The sequence below is a fragment of the Danio rerio genome, chromosome 4 (genome assembly GCF_049306965.1).
Source record: "Danio rerio strain Tuebingen ecotype United States chromosome 4, GRCz12tu, whole genome shotgun sequence".
NCBI classification, from domain to species: domain Eukaryota; kingdom Metazoa; phylum Chordata; class Actinopteri; order Cypriniformes; family Danionidae; genus Danio; species Danio rerio.
In genome coordinates, this window is record NC_133179.1 from 42,124,922 (window position 1) to 42,152,598 (window position 27,677).

General features: G+C 34.9%; 1 protein-coding gene across 2 annotated transcripts; it reads right to left on the reverse strand.

Annotated features, from left to right (window-relative positions):
• Positions 1-9,481: 9,481 nt before the first annotated feature.
• Positions 9,482-13,609, reverse strand: LOC137490940 (uncharacterized). Of its 2 annotated transcripts, XM_073947770.1 has the most exons (3): positions 13,570-13,609; positions 12,971-13,120; positions 9,482-11,900 (listed from the first exon to the last, which is right to left on the reverse strand). In XM_073947770.1, exons 2-3 carry the CDS (start codon positions 13,053-13,055, stop codon positions 10,855-10,857), a joined length of 1,131 nt encoding a protein of 376 aa, XP_073803871.1. In that variant the 5' UTR covers positions 13,056-13,120; positions 13,570-13,609; the 3' UTR covers positions 9,482-10,854. The 2 variants fall into 2 exon arrangements, with proteins under 2 accessions (XP_073803871.1, XP_073803872.1); XM_073947771.1 differs by lacking the exon at positions 13,570-13,609 and having other exon boundaries at positions 12,971-13,122.
• Between the last annotated feature and the right edge of the window lie 14,068 nt (positions 13,610-27,677).

The following is a 27,677-nucleotide window of genomic DNA, read 5'->3' on the forward strand; positions in this document are numbered from 1 at the left end:
AGAAGCAAAGGAAGAATATAGCAGACAAGAAATAAAAAATAAGTACGAAATAATTAAAACTGCAATCCCTCAAGAATGGATTCAAAAAATTGAAAATAAAGAAAAGATGACGTTGATGGAATGGAAGTGTATGTGAGAATAGGGGAGAAATTGAATGATTTTAAGGAATGTACTGTGAAAAGTTTTTATTGTGTTTTTAGGGATGCAGTTTTTAAGAAACCTGTGGCAAATGAATACTGGATGCAAAAATACGAGATAACAAATGAGAACAACATATGGGAAAACATGAGAGGTATTTTTATACAAACAAAACTGGCAAACTTAGAATATTTTATTAGACACAGAGTGATTTTTACTGATGCTATTTTAAATAAAATTGGGATGGAACAAGATGCAACACTGTAAACCCAAATGTTCAAAATAATTAAATTGATTGAGTTGTAAAAACTCAATTTTCTAAAGTAGTTCTACTAACTTAAAAAGTTTAAGTTTGTGTAACTTTTTTATAGGTTTTGAGTGAATTGAACTTATTATTTTTGATTAACTGGAACAACTTGCTCATTAAGTAAGTTCCACTTAGGAGTATAATTTAACTTTACTTTTTAATGTCAATGTCAATTGTATTTATATAGCACTATTAAACACAACAAAAGGTTGACAATGTGCTGCAAAATAAAAATCACAAAGGTATATATATATATAAAATAAGACTTTTTTTGTAGTTTCAACACGCTATCTGCGTATGAAATCAGTACCATTTGTGTGTGTGTGTGTGGTTAAGCAATTGTTTTGTCATTTTTTAATTAAAATATATACATATAAACAGGCTAAAATAAACAGAACAGCTGGTTTAATGTAAGCCCAAAATAGAATATTCTATTAGATATAATATATCTATTATTATTACAGGCAGTAAAATATGCCGCTGTTGTTTCTGTGACATTTTATTGGCTCACGAGGTTCAAGTGCTCCAAGTTCAGCGTGAGACTTTTGCAACATTGTGGGAACGCACAATGCTTCACTTTTGGCGCCACAAAATACTGCAGTGAGTGAGGAGGATTTCAGCTTCAAGCTTTCGGCAGTTATCAGGACCTCTGGTGTCACAGTAAGTGTTACATGCATTATAAACATGGTCTTATTTTGTAAAAAGTTAGACAAAACTTTAAATAGCATTCACCTGTTACGTATATTCATATTCAAAAGTAATGGATGTCTCGCGACTCGCGAGGAATAACCGATGAAATGGGCCTGATACAAACACCCATCAAAGCATATGTTACACATTACATTAGCTAACTTCTATATAATTTTTGAACGATTCGTAGTCTATATTTCCGCTTGCACGACATTAGGCGCTTAGATAGTAACTGACACGCAATTTAAAAATAAGCATCTAGTGTTGCCAGATGTAACTTGACTGATTCCAGCCTCAAAACCCGCCGAAATTCAACCGCCCAGAAATCTGGAGGCTATCATATGCTGTTCCGAGTTGAGGACCGGGAGGTGTTATCTGGGGCTGAGGGGAACGTCGTTGCAAAGACGGCCAAAGTTTCTTTACCCACCTATGTCATTTTTACCCGCACAGTATTTAAAACCGTCTAAGTAATTGTGCGGGGAAACCGCTCTATCTGGCAACACTGAATCCGTCAGGCTTTAGCTGTGTCTTATTTCAGAGGCTGCGCCCTCCGAAGGATGTAGACTTCAAAGGTGAGTGCCTCTTTAGTAAGACGTCATAGTCTATTTTTAAACGTGTTTAGATATCAAAGTCAAATAAACCCAATTCATACATTTAATCCAGAGTTTTCCTTTTAAAAACGTCCTGCCGTTACCAGCGAGCAATGAATCTTGGGATGTTCGAGGCCGCGAAGGATCCACCGGTTGTATGCTTTGTTACCTGGGAAGTGAAGGACGCATTTTTGAGGCTGCGTTTGAATTTTTTTAAAATGAAACAGCCTTCGGCGCGCCACGATCACGCATCGCACTTCGAATGCATCATTCGGCGGATGCAGCCTCTGAAATGAGACACAGCTTTTGTCTGCTGTGTTAAAGGTTCAGGACACCCTGGAGAACTTTTTTTTATATTAACAGATGTGTGTGTGTTGAGCATCAGTTAAGACAATGTTAGCACCTTTCAGCTTTAATTGTGGGGAAAACTGGATAATTTTGAGCTTTTGTCAGCTAATTTCAGCTACCGGGTTTAAAATGATTTTTGGGGCGGGATCAAAATCGGCGACGTAGCGCAGAACTGCAAGTGAAATGATGACGCGTCGGTTTCTCATTATTATTCATAGCGGAGTTTTCTTATCCTATGAGAAGAGCCGGCTGCTTAATTATTCATCAGACCTGCCAGAGTCAAGCCCGAGCTGTGAGACACAGACCGACAGTTTTTAGCCGTTCATGAAGGCTCATATGCGTTTGTTTCCATGATCCACGGGGTTTGTTGCATGTTTTCCCCCGCGATCTTGTCAGGGCCGACCATACAGCAAAGCTGTGTGTGTGCTGCAAGCATTTTTGTCGGGAGAGCAGCACGAGAATTAGAGAATGGCGGACGCTGTCTTTTATCAGGAGTTCGTTCACATTCAGACACATCGCCGTGCTGCTGTGTTCGCCTAAATCCTCCAGATTACCAGTAGGGCTAATGATTAAAATAGACAGGTCAGGAGACCTGCTGCACTGAGTCTGCTGGATACGGGGATTGAGGGAGAAGTCCTCATTTATAGTGTTTACATGAACACACTTATCTTTATAATGATATAAATTGTGGTTATGTGTATATGAAATAATGAATAACAAATGTAGCAGGGCATTAAATCACTGTTCATTTCTTTGCATTTTAACTTTGTGAACTATAAACTCAAGCGTCTCCTCACGGTTTGTCTCATTTTGTGAGCTAACTGACAACAACAGTTGTTCGCTTACGTTCTTCCCTTGCTGGCCACGCCCATTTATCATGCATCTTTTGAAAAAAATCTGAAGTAGACTTTAACCGAAAGTGGGGGGTGTCATGGCCCTTTAAAAACGATATAACTTGGAAAACATACTTTCCACAATGTGTTGGTGTGCCATTGATACAAACTGGGGACTTGGAGAGCAAGTGTCATTGTAGAAATGTGTCTAAACAGTTTAATATATTTTAAGTCTAGTATGGAAAAATAATATATAACTGTTGCACTTTAGTTTTGACTGATGACATCTGTTTAGAGATAAAACAGTGATGTAGTCCACAACAATCACATTCCGGCTTAACATTTAACAGCCACAACTGTCTATTATATAGTAGTGCCCTTTTTGTTTGGGGTTACATCAACATAAATAACTTTTCAATTTAATTTAATGATTTAAAAACTCCTAAAGGCTTTACATATTTCATTACTGGATAAATATACACTATCTAGCATTAATCTCGCTTTTTTTTTTTAGGTTGTTGGCTTAAGATGGAATCTGAGGTAATGGGGTAACACTTTTTTCTGTTATTGCTTTCTTGATAACATATACCACATTCAGGGGCTTGTTTGTTTGAGGGGGTAGTAGATTAACCAGGTTCACATAATGAATATGGCTGTGTTCCCTGTCTGTCATTGTTTTAAGATTTAGGTGTATGCAGAGTTCCAACGGAAAACCAGAACCTGCCCAACACATTCTACTCTGAGCTTGACCAACACCTTCCTAGCCTAATGACCTTGTTCCGATAGAAGGCAGCCAGAACCGGGAAGATATCAGATACTTTAAATGAAATCCTAAGAATCCATGATGAACAGGTAAAAATATTGTTGTGCATTTTATAGGCTAAAACTTTATTAAAAGATTAAAAGTTTGAAAAATTTGATGATTCAAATGAACTTTGAACACTACACCACTAAAACATTTTGAACACTTTTTTTGTATTTGTCTGGTTTTGTATATCTGATTATAATGTTTAACATTTACAGTTCAATTATATACAGTTTTCTTTTTATCGTTATAGGAGTCCATGATGTGCACATCAAGTGTGTCACTGTTGTTTATGCTCTGTGATCTACGTGAGGAAATCACTGGGTTTTTAAGGACCTGCATGGTGAGTATTTAAAAAAACATTACATTACCACACCAAACAGTTCTTATACATACATGCATATATACATTCATTCATTTTCTTTTTGGCTTAGTCCCTTTATTAATCTGGGGTCACCTCAGCGGAATGTACCGCCAACTAATACAGCATATGTTTTACACAGCGGATACCCTTCCAGCTGCAACCCATCACTGGAAAACATCCATACACACTCATACACTATAGACAATTTAGCCTACCCAATTCACCTGTATCGCATGTCCTTGGACTGTGGGGGAAACCGGAGCACCCGGAGGAAACCCAGATGAATGCGGGGAGAACATGCAAACTCCACACAGAAACACCAACTGACCCAGGAGAGGCTCGAACCAGCGACCATCTTGCTGTGAGGCCACAGCGCTACCTACTTCGCCATCGCGTCGCCATACATACATGCATACAGTACATTTCTCTTATTCTGTCTTTCCAACCAAATAGTTTGTGCGATTTATTTTCTTTGACCTCACTGTAAAATTATTTTAGTACTAAATTGCTTTAAGCAAAACTAAGCGTTTTCTTTTCTTTTTTTTTTTAGCATAGTATCAATTTATTGCAACTTTTGTTTACTGTTTGCTAGGCTGACTTGACCAATCTTCTGTTTTTGCTTTAACATCTATTTTATCTTACAGGACACTGATGAGCTGATTTTCTGATGAGCCAGAGCTTACAGATGTTGCAGTGGCCCTCCTCGCAGTCGTCAAAGAAAATGACATAAGTTCAGTTCTCTTTCAACCTGTGAAAAACTTGTCATCGAGAGTAAGATTTTGAGCAGCCTCTCCAGATTCTTCCTGGTATTGTTTGGACTGATCTATGCACTTTCACCTCAACTATCACAAAGGACTGGCCAACACTTTTGAAATCATTCAAAAGATTTTACTTTGTCTTGACAAGGGTAAACTGTCACCCAAGTTACAGAGTCTCAAAAATGATTTGATGCGAATGTAGGCCTGGCAATTCCTCGAGTTTTATGTAATTTGTTTTTGTGAAAATACTGGTTAAAAGGTTTCTGCATTTTTTTTTCACAATGTGCATTTATTAATGTTATTTGTCATTAATGCAGCTCTTGTTTTTAAGAGTTGTTAAGTACAGCTGGGTAGTACTTTGTAACCATATAGGTAATTTAGTTTTAAATGGTTCATGTTTTTGTAAAAGTTCATGCAGGTTCGTGAATTTTTATTGTCAGAGGTGTGGTCTTAAATCTGCTTTTCAGGTTTTATCCTTTTAAATTAGCTCTGCAGTGTCAAATTTAGTTTTGATTATTGTTTTTTAAATGTTATTCTACTTGTATAATACAAGTTACTGGTACTTAAAACAAAAAGACAAAGACAATATTAAATATTGAGTTGATTCAACTTAAAATGGTTCTTTGTGTACTTATTTTTTTATGTAATGTTAACTTAATGCCATGAAATTTTAAGCAAAATTTTAAGTTACTGTAACTTAAAATATTTAAATTGGTTTCATAACAAGTTTTAATTTAACTTTAATGAAAAGGTCTAAGTAGCATGTAATCAAAATATTTGTTTTGAAAACTTAATTTTTTAAGTTCATGAACTTAAAAATTGAGGCAACGAGTTACATCGTTACTGTAAACCCATATTTGGGTTTACAGTGTAGTAGATAACAGTGCTGTGCTAAATTTTAGAGTTTAGTTTGTGTGTGTGAATAGTAATTTATTTATTTTGTATTGCTGCAATTATAATCAAGTGCTTAATTTTACAATTTTAAATAGATTTTATTGATAATTACATTTTTAATACTAACACTACTTTCATTATACGTATTGCTGCATTTGTAAGTAGTGTAATATTAATTGTATGATTTAAATGTGAAATTAGTGTAAGGTTATGTTGTTGCTTTATAAAAAAATTTTTTGTGTCACAAAAGTATGTTGTGTTTTTCTGTTTTAGGTGAACATCAAAGTCAAGGTGCTGCAGTTAAATGAAGCCTGAGATGCATACACCCGCAGTAGTCAAAAAATGATGACCAGGTCTTATAAGGTTGCCGATGCGACATACAGCATGTCCCTGACTGTATGGGGTGGGGAAGTACTTAATGTTGCAAAATGGTACACCCTCACTAATGTGTCAGTGCGGAAAAGCCGAGGTTTGAACCAGTGACCCAGCGACCTTCTTGCTGTGAGGCGACAGCACTACCTACTGCGCCACTGCCTCGCCTACTCTACAATTATATTTTTTATTCTGGCAAGAATAATAGCAAAAGAAACTTTTAATTATTTTGCCCAATCAACAATTGACAAATTATTGTCTGGCTAGTTTTTGTCCTCTACCTTTGAGCTGAAAATGCAATAATGGTCCAACAAACCTGTCCATTATCACTAATAAAGACTAGAAATTGGGCATCAGTATACTGTAAGCCGACAGGTTCATATTTTCTTTTCCAGTTATCAAAGACTTAATTTGTTACTTAATTTTTGTTACATTGCTTTAACTTCAAAAATATACATCAGTGTAAAACCTACAAATGGTGGGAAAACATTCTGTAATATTAAAACCACCTGGGTCTCCACTTTTGCCATGGCCTCTTTTTTGTTGTAACAAACTTATCCCCCAGGTTTTTCCAAACTTTTTAACAAAACACTTCCTTTCCACGGCTGTTACTATTTCTAGCCAAGAATTATTGGTCAGGTTATCTCTATGGTGATCACGCATGGTCGGATCGTTAAGATGTCTGTACAGTTACACTGTTTCAGACAAAATCCCTTCAAAGTGACTCCTATTCAACTCAAATCAAACGCGGCGCCGCATGAACTCTTCACCCAAAAATCATGTCGCAGGCTTCCAAAGTGAACCTCCGCAAACACGGCAATGACGACACATATACCGCGCACACTGAGCTATGGCACGCTGGTCTTATTTGTAGTTTTAATACCGCAAATTACATTAGGACTAGTGAAATAAAGAACTACATCACCACGAAACCAAGTGTTACTTCCCTTCCTCTTTTTGGTCTAGGGTTAGGGAAGGAAAACAACAAAGAAAATTAAAAATTTAGAATTTGAGAAAAAAGAAGACCAAATTAATGAATTGTGTATAAATTAAATAAACAAATATTGAGGGAACACTTCAATCCTGCCTCAGAAATGTGAAACAACCACAAGAGTAAACTTAAGTTATTTTATTATTTGGTTCTTAAACAATAAATGAAGCATAAATTTTTAGGAGAAGGATTAACCAAAACAACATACAAAACCGGTCTAGCTCAGGAGGAGTACTAAATAACCTAATTTCAGGTAAAAGAAGAAACAACACAGGCTTTCCTCAACTCCCTTACTATCAATAAACACAGTCAAACAATTACAAAAATAAAAATGGCACCCTCTCCCTACAGCTTAAATTTTTATATCAAAAAGTCAGACAAAGAAATAATACAATTACCTTTTACGTACCACACACAAAAGAATAAATGTATTTAAATAACAACTAAGAAAACAGACACACTGCCTGTAAAATTCCACTAGGCAAAAACAAACAAGCTTCTCAACACACAAAAACTAAAATTGAACTCACTCGCCCATTAAACTCCTTTTTACAACCAACCAGATCAACACCCACAACGTATGACCACAACACTCACGAGTCTGGAGCACTGTTTTGTAGCAGCGCATTACTGCAGCACGCTCCAATGATGAGCACCACCTGGGCCCAATCAGCTCTACCTAGTGAGCAGGCAGAGAGACACAGTGAAAGTAAAAGAGAAAACACACAACATAACCACTCCCAATGGGCAGTAAACACATAAACAAACAACAATAATAATAAATACATCCAAGGGATGTAACACCAAGCAACAACAAAAAATTATTTAAATGAGCATTAGGAGTAGCATTACATGGACATCGGAAAAGTAAGACCTGTGCAAGCATATTTAAGACCTAGAACAGCGAATTTAAGACTTTTTAAGGCCTAAATTTTAGATGTTTATATTTTAGACCTTTTAAGACCCCTCGGAAACCCTGTGTAAGCCAGATGGCACAGCAGAGGGCAGGTTTCATTCACTTATTGTATGCGCTTTTTGGATATGCACATAAAAACGGTTGATGGAAATGCTATAATGCGAATATTTTTCGAAAATGTGTGTGAATGTACAAAACAGCAGGCTAAGCACATTGTAAAACATCTAAAGTGTTGTTTTGGTCATTCTAAACTGCCTCAACCATTTCAGTATTGTTATATTAGTATTTTAATGACCTCCAAAATTGTCAAGAGTGTCTGCACTCCATGTCTCGCGCCTTCAAACGCCAGCGCGCGTTCACTGCAAGTCATTTATTAAATGAAGATAATATAGTCCCGTAGCTGCTCCCACCGATGCATATTCTGTTTTTACTTTTGATGTTTGTCGCCAGTTAATCAGAAGGTGGCGATTTTGTTCTCTTTGACTTGTTGGACGGAAACGCTGCTTTATTTGCATAGTCTTTTATGCAATATTCTAGTTTTGGGCATACATTTAATTAGCATTTAAGATGATAACATAGCTATTCACACTGCATCAGCACAGCTGTCCCCTTTCTTCCCTATGTACCTGTAGGTGAACAGCTCCTCCGGGTGTGGCCATGGGCATTCATCCTCTGCTTTTTCTTCCTCATTTCTTCTGTCTTAAATCTCCATATGTCTATTGATAACTTCGTGACTGTATGATGATGACGGTCAGCTCACGTAAATCTGCAGTAGCCTGAACTTGTTTTTCGGTTCAAATAATATACCAGGCTTTTCATTGGTCCATTAAGATGACCTTTTTTTATTGGCTACAGAAATGCTGGTCAGTGTGGGGTTGAAATAATAATTTATTTACAGTACTCTGTAACGAATTGTGATTTTAAAAGTTACAAAGTAGATTACTCAGCTTAATTTGTACTCAAGTACAAGTAAAATTACAGGCTTAAAATTATACCCATGGAAGTACAATTACCCCAACAATGTACTTAATTACAGTAACGTGAGTAGTTGTAATTTGTTACTCCCACCACTGCTGTTTACTGCTGAGTGTGACATGGCAGGGAAAGAAACAGCACCTCTAAGTCAGAGACCATGGTGCTCGACTGGACAAAGGTGGCCATCTCCAATTTGAAGGAAAGTCCTTAACTCAAATGTAGCTTAAGTATCTGCGTTTTTTTCATGAGGAATGGAATGTGAGATTAAAAGATGGATCAGTGCAGCAGCAGCAGTTTTGCAGTTGATGTGATTGTCTGTTGTGGTAAACGAGCTGAGATGAAAGGCAATTTTTTTCAATTTACCGCTCAATCAAGGTTCCTACTCTCACCTATGGTCATGACTGAAAGGACAAGATCTTAAATACAACCGGACACATTTCACAAAGTGTTATGATCTGCTTGTTTGAGTCGCAACATAAAAGAGAGATGAGCCAACAAAATAGCCTGAATGCAAATTATTTATTATAAAATGTAACTCATAAAACCATGAATCAAAGCAACCAACAAATGTCTAGGGATAATAATGAAGATAAAGAACTTAGGATATAATCACAACAACACTTTTACTACATGATATAAGCAATGCAAAACAAAACCATAAGGTTAAAGATTAAATGAGATGGCAGGTCTTGACAGGAGGACTCCTGAGTAGCCACAGCGTCCTGGATTAGCTAGCAGCCTAGCACAACAACTTTTATATACCCATAGATGAGTAATGCAGGCATCCAATCAGGATTTACCACATACTCTAATCTGGAGTCTTGGGATCATCAAAGTGTATTAATATTGTAAAACTTAATACCTGTCACTCTGCCTAAATCATAAAATATTCATAATGCATCTTTATTTATTTATGTCTTTCCAGTGATGCTACTCATTCAGGTAGTCAGACAGAGAACATCATCCAAAACAACACTAGCTACATAAATACACTGGAGAGTGGAGTACAGATGTATCCGCACCTGTACAATCACTTGCAAAGAGAGATTTTAAGCTGCTGAGATGCTGTTTGTCAGATGTTTATGAAACTGTTCTTCTCTCAGCCGCCATCATTGTGTTTACGGTAAACGCGAGGAGCGCAACACATTTACAACCCCACCTACTGCAATGTAGGAGTGTTGGAAAACAATATATCGTCACTCAGCCTTTTCAAACATTATTCAGACATGAAACATCCTGTGCACATGAGAAAATGTTTTGCTGCATTCATATCATGTGTGCAACTTTTGTCCAATTCTGTAGACACTCATCAGATCTGTACGGTTTCTCTCCAGTGTGAATCCTCTTTTGTGTTTTCAGATGTGTTACTGATTAAACCTCTTGTCACAGTGTGAACACTTGTAGGGTCTCTCCAGTGTGAAACGTCGGGTGCAGTTAAAATTTTGAAATAAAAGTCTTCTCACACTCAAGCACATATACTCTTTCACACCAGTGTGGATCTTTATGTGTTCATTAAGGTTTGCTAATCGGTTGAAACTCTTCCCACACTGAGTGCATTTAATGGTTTATCTCTAGTGTGGGTCTTCATGTGTTTATTAAGGTCTGAGGAGTTGCTGAAACTCATCCCACACCCCAGCTGCGGTCATACTAGTTTGAGTTTGAGCATGCAAAATTCTGTTGTTTGGCGCTGTGAAAAGCGGCGGGATTAAACAAGATTATTAGACATAAAAAGCGAGCTATTGGTCCATATTTTACATTTCTGTCCAGAAAGGTCATGTTTTAATCTTTGATTGGTCTCACACAGTCAAGTGATGCGATTTTGCAGGTCAGAGTTCACCAAGCTTGAACTTTGCAATGCAGTGAACTGCGAAACTTAACACACAAACTTGGTTTCCGGTCTGACACATTCCCGTGCGTATGAATGGAAATCCATGGGGGAAAAAGTCCATTGTGACCGCTGCTTAAGTGCAAGTTTCTCTCCAGTGTGGCTCATAATGTGTAGATTAAGGGATGATGAGCAGATGAAACTCTTCCCACACTGAGTGCATGTGAATGGTTTCTGTCTAGTGTGGATCCTCATGTGTCGATTAAGGTTTGATGATTGGTTGAAATTCTTCCCACACTGAGTGCATGTAAATGGTTTCTCTCCAGTGTGGATCCGCATGTGTTCATAAAGGTGTGATGAGTAGTTAAAGGTTTTTCCACACTGGGTGCAAGTAAAGGGTTTCCCTCTAGTGTGGATCGTCTTGTGATTATTAAGGGATGATGATCGGTTGAAACTCTTCCCACACTGAGTGCATGTGAATGGGTTCTCTCTAGTGTGGATCTTCTTGTGTTGATTAAGGGATGATGATTGGCTAAAACTCTTCCCACAATGCGTGCATCTGAATGGGTTCTCTCCAGTGTGAATCATCATGTGAATCTTAAGATCGAAATTTCTTCCAAAGCTCTTCCCACACTGAGTGCATGTGAATGGTTTCTCTCCAGTATGAATCATCATGTGTTCATTAAGGTGTGATGATCGGCTGAAACTCTTTCCACACTGAGTGCATGTGAATGGTTTCTCTCCAGTGTGGATCCTCATGTGTTGATTTAAGTTTGATGATTGGCTAAAACTCTTCCCACACTGAGTACATGTGTATGGTTTCTCTCCAGTGTGGATCCTCCTGTGAATCTTAAGTTCCCTTTTTCTTCCAAAACTCTTCCCACACTGAGGGCATGTGAATAGTTTCTCTCCAGTGTGGATCCTCATGTGAATCTTAAGATAGCCTTTACTTCCATAACTCTTTCCACACTGAGTGCAGGTGAAACAATTTTTGTCTCCCCTTTTCAAAATACCATCAGTCTGTAAATGAGTTTTTTTCTCAATTTTGACATGATGTTCCTCCTCTTTACTGCCCTCATTCTCTTCAATTGGGTCTGAAATAAATAAAACATGTTTTCATAAAGTCTTAAAAACTCTCATCAAAAGCTGAAAAGTAAAAAGACACTGGAAACATTGGCTACACACACTGCAATTTTGATGCATGGTAAATGTAAAATAAATCAGATCATATTTTGTTTAGTCCATTAACATGTACACATTTAAGCAGATTCAATTCATGTCATCTTTATTTATCTAGTGTTTTTACAATGTAAATTGTGTCAAAGCCACTTAACATAGAAGTTATAGTAAATTGAAACCGTGTCAGTCCAGTTTTCAGACTCTCTTACATAATTGATCATAAAAGTAATTTTGGTCATATTAATAAGACAGATTTGAAAGCTGTAAATGGAATTTTTATTTGTATATATTCATAATTACAACAAAATGTTTTTCTAAAATGTGTAAAGCAGACAGGGAACAGGGCCGGAGTGGGACTCCTTTTTAGCTCTGGAATTTCAAGCCTTAGACCGGCCCACCTCAGTCGACGACTGACTATATTAATAATAATATGCGGATGATCTTCTTTTTCTGTCGAATCCAGACACATGTATTCCAAAAGCTCTTACAATAATTTCAGAATTTGGAAATGTTTCTGGATACAAAGTCAATCTAGCAAAGAGTTTCCTTTTCCCTATCAATGATAGAGCACAGCAAATGTCCTTCCAATCCTTTCCATTTTCATTTTATCAAAGTCCTGATAAGTTTGTATAGTGACGCGCAAATATAAGGATTCGTTCAATAATAATTTTAAAATTACATTAGTGCTCAAGGACGTTTTTAGTGCTCAAGGACACCTTACAAACAGTAGGAGAACAAGAAAAGCAATAACCTTAAGAAGGTAGAGAAAATGGGAGACTAATAATACATAAAATAATGACAAAAGACACGAGAACAAGTAACAAAAGAAACTCGTTCCTGTCTTTCAATAAGTGCTTATGTGCATTTAGGAGAACTAGGCAGCACACTCAGGGCTGCAAGATGGATTTAATTTAGTATTCTTATTATTAAAATATATCTGAATGAAGATCAAATGACTGAGTTGGTTTCGAGAATGAAAACCAACCTGTTTGTTCCTGCAGATCTTCCTGTTTGACTGTGAATGTTTCTTCAATCTTCACATCTTCACTCTCCTCTTTAATAAACGCCATCTTTATAACAGTGTGGAGATCAGTCGCTTCAGCAGGAGTTTTTCTCTGTGTTTGGACACTTTATTCTGTTTAAAATGAACAAAACAATGAACAGAAACAAAATAACTTCTCTTCAACACTTGCTTCAACAGTTTCTTTATATGAGAGTGATTGACAAAAATAAATCAGGTAAGTCTAAACAAGAAACAATAGCCACAAACAAATGACCTAATAAAAACTAGTTCTCCATTTATTATATATATATATATATATATATATATATATATATATATATATATATATATATATAGAATATTGTTTACTTATATTAGAATGACATTATGCTAGTAAATAAATAAAACCTTCATTAAAACACATTTCTGTTGTTCAAACAATAGCCCTCGATTACTGAGATTAAAATAGTACTACGTTGTATAAAGAATTAAAATAAAAGTCAACAGCAGGTATGTCATATTGGAAGAAAAACCTGAAACTTTAATCAATCGGTTTATATGTGTAAAGTTGTGAAACAAACCTTCCTCCAGTTGAACTGCAGCGCGGAAGCGGCGCAGCCTAATGACGTCACACACCACACCAAAATAAAAGTCTTTTTTGTTCAGTTTTTTTTTGGCCACTTACTGTTGCAGTCAGGACATGATCAATTTCTCCCTCGTTTTCCACTTTACACAACATATCTGCTGTCTCTCATATACATCGACATTTAAAATTTGAAGTTGATCAAAACTTTTAATCCAAACATTTTAAAACAATTTTGAAAAACTTGTTTAATCCACTAAGTTTAAGTGTTTTTTTTTTATTGTTGCAAAAAAGTTTACATCACAAAACAGGGAACAGTCAACATCGCAAGGCATATTTAACATTAAAATATATAAAATAAATTTAATTTGTTACAACTGCAACAAAAGATCTACATCAAAAGAAAAACAAAACATTATGACAATAAGTGTTTTAAAAAATAAAGTACAGAGAGCTTCAGTTATTTTACTTTGATTTCTGAAGTATTTGAAGCTTTGAACCACTTTCTCTACCTCAGAAAGAAAACACCTGAAAGAGGGTCAGCACTCATTAAAATAAAGTTCACAACATCAGAGAAAGAACAATGTAAATCAGCTTTGTAAAATAAAATATCTTCTAAAACAATAGGGGGGACTGAAATCATCTTTAATGAAAGCCAAGGATGGATGTCAAACCAGAATTTAAAAGTAATTTCACAAGAAAAAAATAAGTGATCGAGTGTTTCTGGAAGATTTAAGCAGAAGCTACACTTGTCAACATCAGAGTTTTTTTGAATAAACTAATTCACAGGATATATCCTGAATACAATTCTGTAGTGAGTTTCCTTAACCTTGGGTGCTACGGGATATTTAAGATAAAAGGTAAAAGCTTTGTCCTCTACTAAGGGTTTAACAACTCCTAGATGATGACACTTAAAATCACCAATGATAAGCGTTTAAATTGTTTGTAAATAAGCTTGATGTTACATTTACCATCGAAAATATCAACATTTGATATTTTTAAAAATGGAAGAAAAGTTATAAGTATAAATGGGAGATCAAAACAATTACTTTGAATTAACCTAAACAAAGCAATAGGTATAGCCTCGCAAATTTCAGTATAACCTTTATCTATGATTTTAACTCTATATTTATTTAAAAATTCGTTATGAGATAGCAGTCCATTTACATCTAACAAATCATTAATAAATATAATGCCTTTATTGTACCAGTCACCTCTAAACAATGATTTCCTGTTAATAATAACAGCCCTTTTATTTCAAAGAGTGGATTAATGAGGGGAAAATTATGGGTAAATATCATTTTCCAAAAAAGTAGTGCTTGCTTATGAAAAGTAGACAGCTTCAAAGGAAGTTTTGAACAATCATAATCATATCTTAATACAAATTCAAGGCCACCATTTTTTTAAACAAATTATTTGGGATATGATACAATATTGAATAAGGCTTTGCTAAACACTCTTTCAATCATTTAACTCTAAAAGAAGACATTCAAAATCGATAGCTTTTAAACCTCCATATTCAAACTCTTTGATCATATAATTCTTACGTAAATAATGTGTTTTATTTTTACAAATAAATTTAAATAATATTTAATTAATAGATTTAACTATTTTAGGAGGAGTATATAAAGGAAAAGTTAAATATATAATTTTAGATAATCCCAGTCAAAAGAATTTTACCCTATATGGAAAGGTCTCTAGCTAGCCAATGATTTAGGGATTTTTTTCATACCTTCCATTTTAATATTAAAATTTGCACATTCTCTATTAAATGATACAGATTGAAACTTCAGGTTCTCCTGTTCAAAATGATATATGACACTTGAGGCTGACTGCTAAAATAAAAATAAAACTGCTTTAAAAAAAAATAATAATATAGGCCCATTAGGTGCCCACAAAATACCTCTAGGTCTTTAAGGGTTAACAGAATTTTTGGTGATGGTAACTCCCAAATATTTAACTTCTTCTTTTACTAGAATACCCTCTAATTCTCTTAAAGCACAATTCTGAATAGTTAATATTCCACATTTTCTTAGGTTTAAGGTGAATTCAGAAGCTTTAGGAAACAGAGATTTTGACAAGAGCTAAAGGAAGCACCTCCCTATTTTTAAGAATTAATAGAGTGTCATCAGCAAACTGACTTAAACTAAAAGTCCTACCAAGTATATCAATACCTAAAGTGTACTCTGAATTTTTTTAATATAATGACATAAGTTCAACAGCTATATTAAAAAGAAAAGGTGAGATGGGACATCCTTGATGGATTCCTCTTTTGATGTAAACTCCAGGAGATGATCCTGAATTCAGAGATTTACTACTGAATATATCAGTATAGAACATGAAAATTACCCTACAAAAGCTCGGACCAAACCCAAAAGTTGGTCTAAAGACAAAAAAGGATGCTCAAGGGTATCAAATGACTTGAAAAAGTCTAGAAATAGAAATAAACTTGTCTGAGGAATTAAATACAGTAGGTGAGAGTTCAAAGTGGCTATTAACGCCGCGGCTGGTACCGCCGCCGTTTGAAATAGGTGCCGCTCTGTTTTTAGTGTATGACCGCAGTTTGTGAATGAGCCGCCAGGGGGCGCAAAGGGACGGGATGCGAACGGACAGAAATAGCCCATACAGCTACTGTGCTTGTAAATGATATTAAACAATAAGTCAAAGCATTATAATTCCTTCATTAATCATTTAAAATTTGTTAACACGCTTTATTGTAAACTTTTTAAGTGCAAAGAGGATTCGTTTTGGAAAATAGAATTGAAGAAGTAAAAGACAACTAAAATGAAAGCACAAACATTTAGTACAAATAAGTAGTCTTAAATAAATAAATAAATAAATAAATAAATAAATAAAGCAGCCTAAATATAGAAAGATGTTCAGTGTTTGCTATTTTGATAGGACTAAGACAAGACATTTTCATTTATGTTTTATTTCTGTTTTTATTTCCATTTTCGTTGTTGATTATATTTTACTATCTTATTTATGTCTCAACAATTGTACATAAACGAATAATAAACGAATAATGAAAATAAATGAATAATGAAAATAGGCCTAAATAAATTATTTATTTAAAGACATTGCCGTACAGTACGTGAAACACTGAGAAAAATAAATTGACCTACCTTAAGCAGATCACTAAAAGTATAATAAAATTATTTTTGCCGCAGGACATAAATTAAGTCTTGCAGGTTTATTTTTAATAATTTAGTTTCAGTTCTGTTCATTTTTTTTTCAAAACGTCAATGTTCTCCTTTAAAGTAGCTATAACTGTTGTTTTGTTTTTTTGTTTTTTTTTTACTTATGGCTCAGTATGTTTTGTATTTTAACTTCATATTCAGTCACCTTGCAAATGTGTGTGAAATATAATGCCGCATAACCGCGGAAAAAGAAGAAAAAACTGTCGAAGGTTAGAGCTAATTCATCAAAATAAGCTATATTAAAATACAACATTTATGTTAATACAGGCAGAGTGTGAACAAACTCAAGGCTAAGATATGCGCTTGCCTTTTAATGCATTTGCGGCCTTTAGGCTACAGGCAACTATGTATAATAATGTTTTTTTTTCTTGTTTTTTTTTTGTATGGTAAAGGACAATACACATTATGTTATTGATGTAAACTTAGGCTAAAACTTACCATTGATAAACGTGACCTACCTCAAGCAGATCACTTAAAGTATAAAAAAATAAAGTAGGCTATATATATATAGGAATAAACTTCACAGCCACAAATATAAAAACAACTTGTATTAAAACTGGGCGAGGATTAGAAAGAATACGATGCTTGTTATATATAATTTAAATTTTGATTCCAATTTCTGCAAGCACATTTTTTCACTCGCTACTCTGCCAGAAACTTCGCCGCCGGAGAGCACCTCAATAATGTAAACATTTGTTTAAAGATGGAGCGCAAGATGTGCCGAGTGGCAACATGTGAAGAACGATGGCAAAGCTAAGTGTGATTATTGTAATAAACTAAGTTATAAAGCAGAGTCCCGACCAACAGGACTAAGCATATGCGGTTGGCTCATTCTTCACGAATATAGAATTAAAATAATGGCGCGTTAGGTTCACTAAGCAGCGCATTCTCTCTGCCTCATCGTTTAACCAGCGGGACACGCTGCTGAAGCAGGAGAGACACTCCGTCATTCATAATCTTAGCTGATGTATCGGAGTCGAAAGAATATATCAAAGAGGAATTTTCTTTTAACAGTCCCGATATGTTTAATCTTTTTATTTTATTTTTTTTTCCGTGTCATTTCTCTTCAGCAAATTAGATATTTTTTAAAGCTGCTTGATTCTTTTAAAACCGAAAGCAGGGCCCATAGTGTTTTTCCATAAGATACTCCTTTATGAATGTTTTAATTTTTTTATTAAAGTTTTTAATGTGCTTTTTGATAGTTTTATTTTATTTCAAGCAGCATCTAAATGCGAATTTATCCTCAAAACTTGGCATGAGAGCGATGCAAGTCATGTGTGGCATAATTGCCTTTTTTCCCTGCGCGTGCGAGATCAATTTCTGATCTTTTTGCAACTAAAATGAAAGCATAAACATTCAGTACAAATAAGTAGTTTTAAATAAATAAATAAATAAATAAATAAATAAATAAATAAATAAAGCAGTCTTTTAACCTAAATATAGAGAGATGTTCAGTGTTTGCTATTTTGACAGGACTAAGACAAGACATTTTCATTTATGTTTTTATTTCTGTTTTTACTTACATTTTCGTTGTTGATTATAGTTTACTATCTCATTTTATGTCTCAACAATAATAGATAATAATAAACGAATAATGAAAATTAATGAATAATGAAAATAGGCCTAGATATATTATTTATTTAAAGACATTGCCGACATTGAGCTTAAGTTGAATGCAGCTTCATCAAAAGCAGAAAAAAATAAAATAATTTGACCTATTTTAAGCAGATTATAATAAAAATATTTTTGCCGCAGGACATAAATTAAGTCTAGCAGGTTTGTTTTTTTAATACTTTAGTTTCAGTTCAGTTTTTTTTTTCAAAACGTCAATGTTCTCCTTTAAAGTAGCTATAACTGTTGTTTTGTTTTGTTTTTTTACTTAATGGCTCAGTATGTTTTGTATTTGAATTTGACGCGTCAGAAAAAAAAAACCGCTGAATCTCTGCAAATATTTGGTTAACTTATAAAACAAATGTATGGTTTAGTGATGTTAGTAATGCATAGAAAAATGCAAAGCAGAATTATTAAAGTTATTATTTCATTGATCTGAACATAACCATTTATAATATAATTACTAACCCGTCGTCTAAAATATTAAAATAATAAAATAGTCTATTATTTTATTCATGGCTAGAGCTTGATTAAATTGATTAACAAGCCATGTGCTTTTGTTTGTTTGTTCTCGGTACTGGGTATACGCAAAACATTTTCTAAAATGTCAAGCAGTATTTGTCTATAGAGCAGCATTTTGCTAATTATAATAGTCCTTTATATTTATATACATGTGTTTTTGCATATTCGTTATTTCACTTGATGCATTCGTTATTTAATGTTTGAATACTGAAATAAAAAGCCATCGTTTAAAAGGTTATTTCACCATCAAAATGTAGCCTGTTATATGTATCATTAACGTTTTATATAAAACTGCTGTGCAGTGTAAATGGGACCTTAATACAGTTTAAAGCGAAGTTGTCTGTAAGGATGATGGGCATGGCATGTCTATTGTTGTGGCTCGCGTTGTGAATATTAGAAAATAACTGTCGGGTGAAGGCTTTATGGTCGTGCGGAATTGTCTGCTGCTGTCATGGCTCAGCAGGCAACACCCTATTCAGCTAGGCTATGTTCGGTGTTTGTATGTACAAATTCGTTTTGGCGAATGCTAGAGCGTAATAGAGATATTTTAAATAACAAGTATAGTTCAGTCCAGAAGTTGCTGTGCATAGAAACATTCATTTTCATAAGGCCCCATTTGCGGTTTGGTTTTAAAACGCATAGGTTTTGCTACGGTTACGCCATCCGTCCTCGAGAGTTTTGGATTTTGTGTAACCATGTTTGTGGAAAACACTTGAGGGTGGAGACATACCCCTTCCCCCGTCTCATAACCAAAAGCTTGTCTTTCAGGTGTTAATGGGCATCGAGACCGAAGTCATGTCGCATTTCCACTGTCGGCCTATAGCTCGCAGCGCGTAACGCAAACCCAGCCCCCAGAACGTCCCCCGACTGTTGGCATCGTGCATCCGTTAATAACTCGGTAGAAAATGTATTTTATAACATCCTCATTTAGACACAGTCAAACATTCAGCCCAAATGCACTGGAGAGACCTGAAACGTGTTCCCAAAAATGCTGTTTGCACGATTTGATTATTATCATCATATCCAAATACTTTATAAATTCTAAACCTTCTCTGGTGTTTATTGTTTTTAGAAAATATCTAAAATCTTTTAAAAGAAAATATCTTGTAAAATAAAAGTTTGATTTGGCTTTAACGGTTTTATTTATGTATAGGCCTACCTAAACTGTTATAGCTTGCTTTTGCTTGTTTTATATTGGTTTATTTATTTAATGCGATTTTATTATATCCGATAATGTAATTCTTTAAATTATATTTCAATGTGGCTTAGGCTTATCAAGATATCTTTCCCAGACTCGGGGCAAATTCCTTTCACTCCGTCCCGAAGCCCCAGCTGGCCCTCCTGCCATCCACTGCGTAAAACATATGCTGGATAAGTTGACGGTTCATTCCGCTGTGGCGATCACAGACTAATAAAGGGACTAAACCGAAAAGAAAATGAATGAAGAATGAATGAATAAATTAATAATAATAAAATAAAAATAAGGTAATAATAAACACAAATGCCGCGTAAGCGGCCTTTTTTTTAGAGATGGTACATTTGAATTGCCTCTTCCCACTTCCCCCACCTCGAAATTGAAAGTTGCAAAGAGAACTCAATAGCAAAGATCATAGCCCATTAACACATCAACACATAGTCCATTTACACATCAACACAGTGCAAGTTTAGCGGAAGAATGTCAAATCAGAATCACGCAGATGAAGCACACCAGCTACTACTATGAAACTATTAAAATTGTTTTGTCATAAATTTGCTTATTTGCAGCAGCTTTTTTTCGCGCAACAGAAAAGCGGCGTTGGGAAGCCGTCAATGAATAAAAACAGGGTCAATAGTGAAAATCGGCTTTTCATTGTATCCCTATTACCTATATCAATGCATTGAAGGCCTTTTATGGTGTCATCTCGATAGAATAGCCTAAGTTATAAATAATTTAAAGAACAAAGTTATAAAAACTCACATTACATAAATAAACAATTAAAAATATGTTTAGGTTGTCTATTTAATTGCCCTCGTGATGATGGTGTGCTTTATCATTATGTGCGTTTTACTTATAACTAACCTGATTTAAATGATGGATCTGCGACAGAGAAACTAGGGGTTTTGGGGGACATGCATCACTATATCCTTTTTTTCCCCAAACTGTGCATAGTTCAGCTGCAAGTTACTGTACGTCTTTTTTTGGAAAAGCACCCCATGTCCGCTAGTGCCGCGCGCCTCTTTCTCTGGGCAAAAATGAGTTGATTTTTAAAATAATAAATATATAGATTAATTAAATTTTCAGCAAAAGAGACATTTATTTCATATTTCACTATGCATTTCATCTGATCTTTATAGCTTAATTAAACACATATTGTCAAAACCCACACATAGGCCTATTGTATGAAAATGAAAAGGGCATTTTTTGTTATTTACACTACTATTTGTTATTTGTTGCCTAGGCTATTTTCACATTTGAGGTGCTTTATTGGCATGACAAGTAACTGTACATTCGTTTTGCCAAAGCAGTGCGCGTCTCACAAACAAGACAGTGCAAAAAGGGCAGTAGTGCAAACAAATATGAAAATAACATATAGGCTAATAAAAAAATGATTAATAAAAATAAAAATAGAATAAAAAATAAAAATATAATAATAAAAATAAAAATAGATTTTTGATAACATTAAACAGGATAAAGGTAATAATAGTAGCCTATTATCAAAAGTAAGTCCACATAAAGAGTTCCAGTATTTATGTGTTGGAGACAGGAGCGGGTATTGTTGGGTGAACACACAGCAGCACACACACTCCCCCAGTAAGATGGGTTCTGTTCGACAGGGACTCAAAGTTGTTTTGTATGTGTTGGATTATCGGGTAGAATTTCTCCCGGATCTCGGAGTATTTAGTGCACTCGGGATATGCAGCTCCGTCTCAATCAGCTGCTGAGGGCACAGCCGCTTCTCCACCGGCAGCCATGTTTTTTTTTTGTGCGGGCCCGTCTTTACGGCTAGCTGATGTCCGCTGCCCGCTTCTAACATGTTAGAAAATACTGCAAATCAAGCTGTCGGTATCTCCCCGCGGTTGAAATTGTTCGTTATTCCGAAAAAAAGAAGAAGAAATATCAGCGCGCAGTAGTTGCTTTCTAGATTATTTAGGCCTATATTCAGCTGTTTTAATCTTGCAATTCTGATAATTAGAGATAATGTCTGTTCAACTTGTCTGTCATTTATTTCTCATTTGCTACTTATTTTATTAATTTGTTGATGTTAATATACTACATAGTCTTGTATATGCATATCTAAAATCCTTTGGCATTCAAATTTGCTTTGAACTTGAAAGAGAGAAAGAATCGGATTTTACCTGTCAGAGCACATTGCATATGCTTTTTTTGAAATAACATTTATTTAACAAATATTTTAGCACATCGAAAGTAATTAAATTACCTGTCTTTTGATTAAAACCTTTATGCAAAAAGATCAGAAAAAAAGGCAATATGCGACACATGACATGCATCGCTCTCATGCCACGTTTTGAGGATAAATTCGCTTTTAGGTGCTGCTTTGAATAAAATAAAACTATTAAAAAGCACATTAAAGAATACTCATAAAATAAAACCTTGATAGAGGAGTATCTTATGAAAAAACACCAATTGACGGGCTCTGCTTTCGGTTTTAAAAGAATCAAGCAGCTTTAAAAATATAATTTGCTGAAGAGAAATGACAGGGAAAAAAAGATTGAACATATCGGGACTGTCAAAAGAACATTCCTCTTTGATATATTCTTTCGACTCCGACACATCAGCTAAGATTATGAACGACGGAGTGTCCTCCACTGCTTCAGTGGCGTGTCCCGCTGGTTATAAACGAGGAGGCGGAGAGAATGCGCTGCTTAGTTTCGGCTCGATATATTTAAATAAAAACTAACAACGAGCTGCTTATAACGCTCAAAAAGTTAAACTCAAATGCACAACCCTTGTTGGTTGCACCTGCAGGATGCACAATGAACCTAACGCGCCATAATTTTAATTCTATATTCGTGAAGAATGAGCCAACCGCATATGCTTAGTCAGTCCTGTTGGTCGGGACTCTGCTTTATAACTTATTAGTTTATTACAATAATCACACTTAGCTTTGCCATTGTTCTTCACATATAGCCACTCAACACATCTTGTGGTCCATCTTTAATGTTTAGATTATTGAAGGTGCTATTGACGTTTTGAGAAAAAAATTAATAGTACTGAAACTAAATTATTAAAAATAAACTTGCGGGACAAGGCAAGCACATATCTTAGCCGTTTGTTCACACTCTGCCTGTATTAACATAAATGCTGTATTTTAATATAGCTTATTTTGATTAATTAGCTTTAACTGACAGCCTTTTCTTCTTTTTCCGCGGTTATGCGGCATTATATTTCACACGCATATGCAAGGTGACTGAATATGAAAATAAAATACAAAACATACTGAGCCATTAAGTAAAAAAACAAAACAAAACAACAGTTATACTTTAAAGCAGAACATTGACGTTTTGAAACAAAAAAACGGAACTGAAACTAAATTATTAAAAATAAACCTGCCAGACTTAATTTATGTAATATTTTCATTATTCATTTATTTTCATTATTCGTTTATTATTATGTACTATAATTGAAACATAAAATGAGATCGTAAATATAATCAACAACGAAAATGTAAATAAAAACGTAAATTAAAAATATAAATGAACATGTCTAGTCTTAGTTCTATCAAAATAGCAAACACTACATCTCTCTATATTTAGACTAAAAGACTGCTTTATTTATTTATTTATTTATTTATTTAAGACTAATTATTTGTACTGAATGTTTGTGCTTTCATTTTAGTTGTCTTTCATTTCTTCAATTCTATTTTCCAAAACGAATCCTCTTTGCACTTAATAAGTTTACAATAAACCAGGTAAAAAAAAAATTAAATGTAAGTTGAGGTGATCGCAAGTTCACAACTGTGAGGTGATGTGCTCTATCGGCAGGATAATCTATATTATTTTGCTGTTTTTCATATGCGCACGTTTAAGATTTGAGATTATAACATTGCCATGATAGTCAAAGAAATCAAAACATTATTTTCACCCCAACGCAATTTAATCGGGCACTGAAGGCTAATAACTTAATTCTTATATTAGCTTTTTGACTTCTCACCATGTATCTTTTCTACAGCATAGTATAGTGTAAGAGCATGTCTATTACCAGAAAAACTAAATTAAAATTATATTTTAATTGAACACATCACATCACATACAGTAAGCTACGCCTACAGAACAGTCTGTTTAGCATTGTGAAAAGGCAAAGCTGAATATCTGTGGTTAAAGTGCCACCCAGCGGTCAAATGCTGCTGGCGCATCAAGCACCGCCGTCGCCGCGGCATGAATGGCGGTACAAGGAACACATTGAAGTAGTAACATCTGTACCTATAATTGAGCATATCAAGTATCAGTCTGATATGATTGTGAATACTTCTCACTTTAATGAAAGCTGATTGTGTTTCATTTATTATCTCGCCTCTACCTTTTTTGAGTCTATTGGCAAATACATGAGAGAGCAATTTAAAATCATTGGACAAAAGAGTTATGGGTCTCCAATTGTCTAAAAATAATTGGTCTTTGCTTGGCTTTGGAACTAAATGATTAAACCCTGCTTCATAGAAGTCGATAGTTCTCTTTCTCTATACATTCCTTAAGTGCTTCAAAAACTAAAAATCCCATCTCTGGCCAAAAATGTTTATAAATCTCAACTGTGATTTCGTCTGTTCCTGGGGATTTTCCATTGAACATTTGAGAAATAGCAACATCAAGTTCAGAGATAACAATGTCAGATTCCATCATTTCACAAAAGCTGTCATCAATAATAGAAACTTTATCTTTTGAAAAGGAAAAGAAAAAGTCACAATCACTCTCATTAAATTTTGATTCATATAATAATATGAATAGATGTGATCATCAATCAAAGTTTTCTCTTCACTTACATTGTTATTTATGCTAAGTTTATTAATAGTTTTAGAAGATTGTCTATGCTTTACTAAATAAAAAAATATATATATATATGAAGATTTTTTCTCCCCCTCCTCTATCCATTTCACTCTAGATTGTAAAGGTCCTTTAGCTTTTTCTGTTTAATAGTAATCTAACTCTGATGGCAAAATACGAAGTTCATTTTGTTCTATATCTCCAAGAAAATCTTTATCACCAAGGTCATTTAATCTAGATAAAACTGTTAACTGTCTTTTTTTCCTAAGAGAGGAAAACAATAGCTCATTACAGCAGAGCCATTTTTAACCTGATTCATTTTTAATTTGAGAAGAGCATGTGGCAAAAGAAAAAGAAAACCAAACAGCAAATAGGGAGAAAAGCATTAGCCAAATGCTTATTTAAAAAGCTGTTTAAAATGTGTTTTGTGATTTATTAATACAATTTTTTACTGTTTGATTAATCAGCCTTTAAAACATGGATTAAATAATAATACAGTAATAAAAGTGTCTATTTATATATTTAAAATGTATTTGTAATGCATTGTTTTATTGATAATTAAATGACATTTAAAAACATTTAAATTGTGATTTATTTATGTACATTTTTATGCTGGGTGGCGCAGTAGGTAGTGCTGTCCCCTCACAGCAAGAAGGTCGCTGGTTCGAGCCTCGGTTCAGTTGGCGTTTCTGTGTGGAGTTTGCATGTTCTCCCTGCATTCATGTGGGTTTCCTCCGGGTGCTCCGGTTTCCCCCACAGTCTAAAGACATGCGGTACAGGTGAATTGGATAGGCTAAATTGTCCATAGTGTATGAGTGTGTGTGTGTAAATGTGTGTGTGGGTGTTTACCAGAGACTGGTTGCAGCTGGAAGGGCATCCGCTGCGTAAAAAGCGGTTCATTCCGCTGTGGCAACCCCAGATTAATAAAGGGACTAAGCCGACAAGAAAATGAAGACATTTTTGTACTTCAATAATTAAATTGATCATTTGAGTCTTGGATTTTCTAACTAGCACTCTTGTACGGTGGCCGGGAAGTGCAAAAACAACATTATAAAGTTTGAAACACTTTTACAAAGCTCGAGACAAAATTAGATTTTGAAAAACACTTTTACTTATCATCAGACACAATTACACAGGGAAAACAATTTTACAAAGAACGAAACAAATGTACATTTTAGAAAACAAATTAACAAGACGCAAAACACTTTTACAAATCCCAAAACATATTTACAATTAGATTCCCTACGGAAAGGGAATGTACCACACCCCGGAAGTGACATAGAATGTACCACACACTGGTAGTGAACCGGAATGTAACACACACACTGTAAAATATCAATAATATCCAGCTCGTGTGTGACTTTGTAGACAAGTTACCACAAGTCTACAACTATAAAAATCATGGTTTGACTAACTGTGATAAAACATATTAGGGCTATTCTGAGAAAATATCAGCGTAAGAGTGCATAGAAACATGTAAATGCAAGTACATGGAAACACTTGTTGACTGATAAGATAACAAAACCAAGTTTAACTCGTACAGTGGAGTAGCTCGGTTGGATAAATCGGTTGATACTCATGTAGAACCTTGTGACTTGGGTTTGAATCCCGTTGATGACATGTCATTTATATTTATTTCTTTAGATTAATTTTGGTTTATGCTGTTCTGCCACACAAATATTGAATCAACAATGTTTACACTGACACCAAGTAATAAGAATCTTTATTTGGTATGGCATGTTGCTGTGAAAAAGTGACGAATCTGTCAATCTGCAAACGTGGATAGTTTGCACATCTGAAAGGGGGCCTCAGTTAACACGGACACCAGTTAAACCATAACACAGGCTTCCATCAGTTTACTGTTCAGAGTCCTCAAGCAGAGGTTTACACCATGTAGACTTGACATCATGTTCACGATTACAGCGTACGAGTGGATCTCATAAAAATATTGAACACATTGATGCAGCATGTCTGGTGTTTCCGTCTGTTCCGCGTCCTTTATAAACTCTAAACACCGACCACTTGCAAAGCAAAACCGTGTTAAGCTGCTCATGTGTTTGCCACAAAACGGGCAAAACAACCCTCGACCGCTGTCCATGTTCGGTCACCATAAACTTTGTTTACGCCATGTACTCCACAGCGCGAATTTACCGTGCTCACCAGCAACAACAACAACTTTACCCCGCGTCACTACCGGTGTGTGGTACATTCTACGTCACTTCCGGGGTGTGGTACATTCCCTCTCCGTAGGGAATCTGTAATTGTAAATTTGTTTCGGGATTTGTAAAAGTGTTTTGCGCCTTGTTAATTTGTTTTCTAAAATGTAAATTTGTTTCGTCCTTGGTAAAATTGTTTTCCCTATGTAATTGTGTCTGATGATAGGTAAACATGTTTTTCAAAATGTAAATTTGTCTCGAGCTTTGTAAAAGTGTTTCAAACTTTATGTTGTTTTGCACTTCCCGGCCACCGTACTCTTGGGCCTCCATAATCATGACACTGAAGACTAATCATGCGTACAATTCAGGCTTAAACGTGAATAAATTATATTTTAAAGAACATTTAATAAAAGAACAGTGATTTAAAAATCCAATAACGTTTTAGTGAGCACAATAAGCTCATTATAAAATATTCCAAACTTTTAAAGGGGCTGTATATTATAATATTTACAACTATTTGTTGTACAACCTTTGTTGAACCCACCTGTTTCTGATGTTTACTGGGGAGCGATTCTGAATGTCTGGCAACTGTGCAGAGCTAAAAAAAAGATCACTGTATTAAGTAGTTTGAGGGGACATGT